Genomic DNA, 8439 nt, shown 5'->3' with positions numbered 1-8439 from the left:
AGCCTGTCTATGATGCCTTAAAATGTTTCTGGGAAGGCAGCTCTAGGTTTTGGACCAGATGCATTTGTTTTGTTACCTTCTGGGTATTTGTAGAGGTGTGTGATGTCCACACGCGCATCAGATCCCACAGCTTTAGTACTAATGCTCTGACCGATGGAGTTCTTCTCCACATGAACCTGACTGAAACTTCCATCGGGTTTCTTCTGCCAGTAGATTCTGTCACTGTTTACCTGAGACGCACAGTGAAACCATTTCAGCCATTCAGCAGATGTTCTGAATTAAGTTCAAAACCTCATCAGACACAAGTGAGGGTGAGAAGAGGTTTATATGAAAGTGCTCACTTCGGCAAAGACAAACGGAGTGTCAAATTTCAGGTTGACTTGTCCGTTGCGGACGGCGGAGACGGGGGTGGGACTGCAGCGGTATGAACCCTGGCTGGGCTCCTGAGGGGTCGAGTCCACCACCTGCCACCCGCCGTAACCTTCCGGGAGGTCCAGACGGGTCATCCAGGACTCGTTCCACACGTGGAAGTTCCTTCAGAGAAAGTTTATTTAAAGCATTTATTGTTGGTCTGCAATTTACAAAAATAAAGCTGAATAGGCCTAGAACATGGCCTGATTTTTTTTTTTTTTTTTTACTTAAAAAAAAAAATCATGATCAACCTCAAACTAAATATTATTAGGGCAGGTTGCAGGGTAGGTTTTTTTCAACTGATTTCTGTCACTTTGTGTTGCGAAAATTATTAAATAAACATTAAATAATCATAAAAATCAAATATACAAAATATCTAAATTAAATAACTGACAACGGACTCATGAACAACTATCACAAAAAAAAATAAAATAAAATAAATAAACAGCTGTGGATCACCCAGGTAACAACACAGTATTAAGAAACAAGCATGTAAACTTTTGAACGGGGTCATTTGTATAAATTCAACTATTATTTTCTCTTGTGGACTATACATAAACGTCTTTTATGTGAAATATCTTATTCAGGTCAGTACTAAATAAAAACTAACATGCAATTTGTATGATCCCTCTTATTTTGGTAAAATAATACTGCAAAGATTATATATTTATATGTATACATTTATATATATATATGAAATAAAGCATAGTTGCAGTAGGTTATTTTGTCAACATTTATTGTATTTCAAGAGATGAATTTATTTATGGTTTTACTTTTAGTTGAATATAATAATCCTAGTACCATATTAATGTAAAGTGTCAGTAATGATGGCTGTATTTGAGAACTGTCAGCTCACTTACCAACAAAATTTAATTAAAATTTTTCCAAGCATATGTTTTACTGATCGGTGGAGTCTAAGTATAACAGAAACCTGACACTGATGATATTAATGACAATAAAAGGAACTTAAGAGGTGATGGTTGTTGTTTTTTTCGTACCATACAGAATCGCTGGTCTTGTCTTTGATGATTTCCAGTTTCTCATCAATATAAATGTCTGTGGTCAAGGAAAGGTCCGTGTCGTGAGCCGAGCTGAAGTTGGTCACACAGCGGGTGGGAATACCGAGACATCTCAACACTGAGAGAGAAATGTATTTATATAACATTTTATTTCTAAAAACATGGTAAAAATAAATTTTCACTAGAGTGATAAAAAGAGACATCCAAACGTACCGGAATTGGTGACTCCCGCGAAAACCCAGCACTGGGCGAATTTGACGGGCTTCCCTGAACTTTTGTAATACTGTCTCAGGATGTCGCCGCTCCCGCTCCAGGCGGTGGGAGACGTCCCGCCCTCATAGCTGTCTTTCCAGTTACCCATCAGAACACCGTAGTCATCGTTGGAGTTCACCTGTCCCAGAAGAACAGAAAAGCCTTTCGAAACAGGTGCTCTTCAGCTCTTTAATTGCACGCCTTATACTTTTCTGTTCCTCACAGTAAATGTTGAAAAAGACAGTACATGTTGTTTTGTGTCCTGTATGAACTTAAAACTACCACATGCTGGCAACTGTAATTCACCTGCTCAAATCCATGTCATATTCATGATTTCTTATGAATGCATGTCGACGTCTTGTGAACGTGACTCACCAGAGCAGATACCATTCTGGACACGATCACTGGATCTCTCCATTCGGTCATAGCGACCTGACCTCTCTCCAACAGGAACAGACACGCTTCCAGGATATCCTGTTCAAACTGATCAAACGAATGCAAAATAATACAAATCATAATAATGGAATTGAAAATAATCGAAAAATGGAAATAATAATAATAACTGTAGAATCATAGATAATACTAGAATTTGATTGAAACTGATAAAACAATTGCATAATATATAATAGCTAATATTAATACTAGTATTTAATTTCATTATTATTACACTGTAAAAAATAAAAAGTTGAGAAAACTTAAAAGTTTAAGGCAACCAGCTTCAGCAAATGTTTGTGTTTTCGCAACTTGTTGTTTTCAGTTTACACAATAAAAAGTTGAGAAGACTCAAAAATCTCCTACAAAAACAAGTTGAGAAAAAAATCCGCTGAAGCGGGTTGCCTTAAACTTTTAAGTTTTCTCAACTTTTTATTTTTTACAGTGTTTTTCATTATTGAAACTGAAATTGTTTATTATTATTATTATTGTTGCTGTTTTGCCCCTTTATCATTTTGATTATTATTGTTTTTGTTGTTGTTACTATTATTTGTTGTTATTTCCATTATTATTATTATTATTATTATTAGAATTATAGACAATAATAAATCTGTTCAAACTGAAAAAATAATTGCATGATGACGATGGTGATGATAATAATAATCCTTTTCAAATGTATAAAACAATTGCAAATTAGCAATAATAATGGAGATAATAACAATAATAATAAACCAATAAAAATGCATAATAATAATAATAAATTAAATTAATAAAACATATGAATCATTGCAACAACAACAACAACAATAGTAATAGAATAATAGACAATAATAGAATCTGTTCAAACTGATAAAAGAATAGCATAATAATAATAATAATAATAAAAAACCTGTTCAAACTATAATAATAATAATAACAGTCACTCTCTACGTCGGAGTTGTGTGTTTCCACACCTGAGCAAAATTCCATGTTCTGGTTCCAATTTGCTGCTCGGTTCCGTAGTAAACTTTGCCCATGCTATTCAGAACATACTCTTTCCTTTCCGCTTCATTATCCAGATACACAGGATCATCTGAGGAAAGACAGATTAAATGTAGTGTTACTTCATTAATGCAAATGAGGAAAAGATGAGTGTCTTCCGCTGACTCCGTACCTTCACACCAGGGGTTGAAGAGCATGTACACGTCGTTCGGGGTGCAGGGGAACAGCAGCTTGCCCTTCGGTGAGAAAGACTCCACGGTCACCTTGTAGCGGCCGATGGAGGCGGTGGGAAGAGTGTTGACCGCCGATCTTCATCTCCCAGCGGCCGTCTTCCAGGACGTCCACTAACGGGACAGAGATGTGAATCCCGGTACTTCTGCTGAAGATCGGCTCTGTGCCAAAAACACAACCCAGACATGGAAACATTACTGTCAGACGAACACCGTCTTAATGATTTAGCTTTAATCGAATCATCTGTCAGTGACTCAGCTGGAGAGCCATTAAGAAAAAAGATTTTAGGAGCAGCTGGATTAGACGGATTAGGTCACATAATCACAAGCACTTTATGACTCCCATCCATCACGAATGAATAGATTCATCTGTCAGTTTTTCTTTCCCAAATAAAGGGCAAGATAATTGAACTAACCATCAGAATGTCTGGGCATCTTTCTCTCTCTGTCACACACTGATTTGTCATTCAAACAATGCTAATGCATCTGACTCTGAATGAAAAACATGTTTTCATTTCCATAGCCACTGCATGATTATGTTTTATGAGTTTCCACACAGATATCCAACACCAGTTAAAATAAGATCAATTAATTTTAAATGCACCTTAATGCCTGGTTAAGTTTTTTTTTTATTATTGATGGATTGACTATTGATTTCGAAGTTGTTCTTCTGATACTGATTTGATTTCTGATTTTGATTTCACTCTGATTTCGATTCTGATTCTGCTTTTTCAGACATTAATTGTGTTTTTTTATGAGTTATTTTACTATAACTGAGATACTATTATAATGTTTATAATAGTATCTCAATTTTATACTATTATAAAATTACTATTGCAAACTTGAATTAGTTTTTATATTGTTTATTTTTATTTTCTTTAAAGTTTTAGTAATTTTATCATTTCTCCGTACCTTCACACCAGGGGTTGAAGAGCATGTACACGTCGTTCGGGGTGCAGGGGAACAGCAGCTTGCCCTTCGGTGAGAAAGACTCCACGGTCACCTTGTAGCGGCCGATGGAGGCGGTGGGAAGAGTGTTGACCGCCGATCTTCATCTCCCAGCGGCCGTCTTCCAGGACGTCCACTAACGGGACAGAGATGTGAATCCCGGTACTTCTGCTGAAGATCGGCTCTGTGCCAAAAACACAACCCAGACATGGAAACATTACTGTCAGACGAACACCGTCTTAATGATTTAGCTTTAATCGAATCATCTGTCAGTGACTCAGCTGGAGAGCCATTAAGAAAAAAGATTTTAGGAGCAGCTGGATTAGACGGATTAGGTCACATAATCACAAGCACTTTATGACTCCCATCCATCACGAATGAATAGATTCATCTGTCAGTTTTTCTTTCCCAAATAAAGGGCAAGATAATTGAACTAACCGTCAGAATGTCTGGGCATCTTTCTCTCTCTGTCACACACTGATTTGTCATTCAAACAATGCTAATGCATCTGACTCTGAATGAAAAACATGTTTTCATTTCCATAGCCACTGCATGATTATGTTTTATGAGTTTCCACACAGATATCCAACACCAGTTAAAATAAGATCAATTAATTTTAAATGCACCTTAATGCCTGGTTAAGTTTTTTTTTTATTATTGATGGATTGACTATTGATTTCGAAGTTGTTCTTCTGATACTGATTTGATTTCTGATTTTGATTTCACTCTGATTTCGATTCTGATTCTGCTTTTTCAGACATTAATTGTGTTTTTTTATGAGTTATTTTACTATAACTGAGATACTATTATAATGTTTATAATAGTATCTCAATTTTATACTATTATAAAATTACTATTGCAAACTTGAATTAGTTTTTATATTGTTTATTTTTATTTTCTTTAAAGTTTTAGTAATTTTATCATTTTGATTATTTTTAAAAAATATATGTTATATTTTGTTATTATTTTAATTATGTTATTTAAATTTATTATTTTATTATTTTTATTTTTATTTCAGTTTTAGCTTTAGTTATTTTGGTACAGCAAGTTAAACAAAACAAAAATTAGAAATGCTGCATTGGCAACTAGCTGAAATAAAATAAGTTAAATCTTTTTCTTCGGAGTCATTTCTGAGCACCTCATGAAACAAAAAATAATGTATGTTGTCAAATAGGTTTTGTGAACGTGGCTCACTCACCTAACTTCAGCTGCAGCTGCAGACGGTCAGATTTGGGGTTGAAGGGTCTCGAGAACTCGATCCACATCTGGAAGGTCTGTCCTCTGCGGACGATCAGCTTGTCGCTAAAGTAAGCTTCTGTGCGATGCTCGCGCCGGTTCGGCCCATCCTTGGATTTCAGGAGGTCAACGGAGTGAACCGTCAGAAGCGTGTCTGTGAATAAGAGAGGAAATGTTTACACATCCCTTAAAGCATCAAATCTCAATGTTTTCCCAACAATAGTGGACTATTTTTCATGCAAATGAACTGCACTAGAGTCTCCCTCATCCTCTTCCTCCTCACCTGAAGCAGCCGGGGTCGCAGCAGCAGGAGCGCTGGCACTGGGACCTCCAGTGTTGGTGTTAGAGCTAGACATTTCTGCAAGCAGGCTGAAATATTGAGAGAGAAAAAATATGTTAAATGCTCTTTCAATCAAGCAATAAAAAATATAAATATTAAATAAAATTAATAAATATATATTCTAATTCTAATATTTGAATCAACTAAAAAAAATAATAAAAATTAAAAAAAAAAATGTGTATGTGCATATTATGAAAATGTAATAAATATAAAACTGAATAAATAAAAATGCAATAAATACAATTCTAATAAATAAATAAATACATAAATTATTTTAATACAATTCAAATAAATAAAATACAAAAAAATATTAAATTGATAAATATAATTCTAAAACATCAATAAATGTTTTCAAATATTTATTTAAATTTTACATCCTTAGTAATAACAAACAAACAAATAAATAAATAAATAAAATATAAATAAGATTTGTAATTTTGGATAAAAGTGTCTGCCAAATGTGCAAATGTAAATGTAAAATAAATATATTTAATTATTTATTTAAATTCCTCATCTTTGTATTTAATTCCAGGTTCACATTAGATTTGATTTTGAGTCATAAAATACTTGGTTAACCTACACTAGCAGAGAAAACTTTGGATTGAATGCAAGTTCATCAAGATTTTAACAATCTTTTGATCCAAAGGTTTCTACTTACATGCTGTTTAAATTAAATTTTGTAGATAAATGCAATCGTTCAAATACAGTTGTGCCAACAGATGATTTCTTTACAATACTGAAATTAGAGACAGAGAAGGACGTGTTCCTAGGATGCACCTTCATCATTTCACTTTACTATTATTAACATATGGAAAATCATATTGGAAAATCATCATAATAAAGAATCAGCAGATGCATCCAAACTCTTAAATTGCTGGTGTTCATATACTAAAACAAGTCTTCTACTGTTATGTTTCCTCATTGAAATGTCATTGAAATGTCATGCATCACCTCCCACACCAAACGTCGAGTCATTATCATAGTTCTTCCACAAAAGACGCCTCTTACACTCACACCTGAATAAGAACCTGCGGGCAGCTGGATTAAAGTGCATGACATCATCCTGGACCAGCATTAGTGCTTTCCTCATCATACGTAAACTTAAGTACCTACTCATTGAGTATGCGGTTTCGAACGCAGACATTGTCTTCGCATAGGATAAGAAAACTCAGTCTCATGAATAATTATGAGACACTGGCGCGTCATCAACGTACTATAAGGCCAACCCTATCTCACGAACAATTCGTATGTATTTTACGAGGTGGCTAATTCATATGACCTCACTCGTACGATTTTGTACGATTTGTCTAGACCCCAGTGATGGGTAGGTTTAGGGGCAGGGTTAGGTGTAGGTCATTCGTACAAATTCATACGAATTGTGCAACTCGTAAAATACGTACGATTTAGCACAAATCATATGAATTTGTACGAGTGAAGTCGTACGAATCTGTACGAATTAGCCACCTCGTAAAATATGTACGAATTGCCGTGAGATCGCCGGTACTTTGATGTCATACGCCGATCGGTCTGCGCAGCGCCGATGCATCTCGAACAAGCCTATAGTCCTTTGCCACGTCACAACCTGTGACGTCGCCACCATGACGATTTTAAACCCCGCAGACGAAAGTAATGGGGAAAAAAGCTCAAAATTAGACATTTTTTTCCTTCAGTTAAAGCTAACAGATGCTAATATTGTCTTAAATGGTGTTCAACACACATAAATCTGTTAAAATCTAAAAAAAAATGTAGTTTAGGGTTTCATGACCCTTTAAGGCCAGCGGTATAGTGGTCTGTTGGCATCGCCGTGCCTGTTTGGTATTGCAGCTTGACTTGAAGTTATAGAAAATGCTCTAACCAAATGTGACATTTATTTTTTCCTCACAGTTTTTGCTGTTGAACTGTATATATAAATTGTGAATTATGACCATTTTAAAATCTTTTAATTTACCTTGAAAAATTATTGTAGAAAATACAGTTTTGCGAGAATCATCCTCAAACTTAATCTTGAACTTGGTAAAACAATGATCTTTATTTTAAACGTTTCAAGTCTTAATATTTTTCCTTTTGTTAAATCATATTGAGATGTATGCTAAAATTGTTCGACGTGGCGCCCTACCTAGAAAGTTTTAAACCAGCCGCCACGGCATCCAGTGGAAAGGTTCCATGGATTTTAAATGTTCTTCATGCAACCATGAATGTCAATAAAGAACCTTTATTTTTAAGAGTGCATTCTTAAAAATAAAAGTTTCAAAGAAGTGATGCCATAGAAGAACCATTTTGGGTTCATCAGACCATCAATACCAATGAAGAACCTTTATTTTTAAGAGCATATAATAACTTTGATTATTAAACAATCAATAAATAGGTCTCAAAGTCATGCATATTTAAATATAAATGCATAGATTAAAATATATGGATTAAAGTTTAATGATGTTTCAAATTAGCCTGTTTTAAAGTTTAACTAAGCTTAGTCGGTTTTCTATAAAGTAGCCTATGTTAGAAAGAATGTTGGAAAGGCTTCAAATGACGTAAACACTGAAAAAATGACAGTTTTGATATATATATATATATATATATATATATGTATATA

At 34.6% G+C, this 8439-nt stretch overlaps 1 protein-coding gene across 1 annotated transcript in view; it reads right to left on the bottom strand.

Moving 5' to 3' along the window:
- LOC107729060 (protein-glutamine gamma-glutamyltransferase K-like) overlaps nucleotides 1–6939 on the bottom strand; it is a 10644-nt gene extending 3705 nt beyond the window's left edge. Inside the window, exons 1-11 of the mRNA XM_016539411.1 lie at nucleotides 6866–6939; nucleotides 5763–5878; nucleotides 5472–5663; nucleotides 4301–4457; nucleotides 3268–3404; nucleotides 3068–3186; nucleotides 2058–2165; nucleotides 1644–1821; nucleotides 1410–1548; nucleotides 342–534; nucleotides 77–230 (exon numbers count right to left, since the gene is read on the bottom strand). Of these exons, the coding sequence (XP_016394897.1) occupies nucleotides 77–230; nucleotides 342–534; nucleotides 1410–1548; nucleotides 1644–1821; nucleotides 2058–2165; nucleotides 3068–3186; nucleotides 3268–3404; nucleotides 4301–4457; nucleotides 5472–5663; nucleotides 5763–5878; nucleotides 6866–6939 (1567 nt within the window). The remainder of the gene's footprint in view (nucleotides 1–76; nucleotides 231–341; nucleotides 535–1409; nucleotides 1549–1643; nucleotides 1822–2057; nucleotides 2166–3067; nucleotides 3187–3267; nucleotides 3405–4300; nucleotides 4458–5471; nucleotides 5664–5762; nucleotides 5879–6865) is intronic.
- Between the last annotated feature and the right edge of the window lie 1500 nt (nucleotides 6940–8439).

Source organism: Sinocyclocheilus rhinocerous, unplaced genomic scaffold (genome assembly GCF_001515625.1).
Source record: "Sinocyclocheilus rhinocerous isolate Xijiao unplaced genomic scaffold, SAMN03320098_v1.1 scaffold758, whole genome shotgun sequence".
NCBI classification, from domain to species: Eukaryota; Metazoa; Chordata; class Actinopteri; order Cypriniformes; family Cyprinidae; genus Sinocyclocheilus; species Sinocyclocheilus rhinocerous.
The sequence above is the reverse complement of the archived record's forward strand: the minus strand, read 5'-3'. Positions and strand labels throughout refer to the sequence as shown.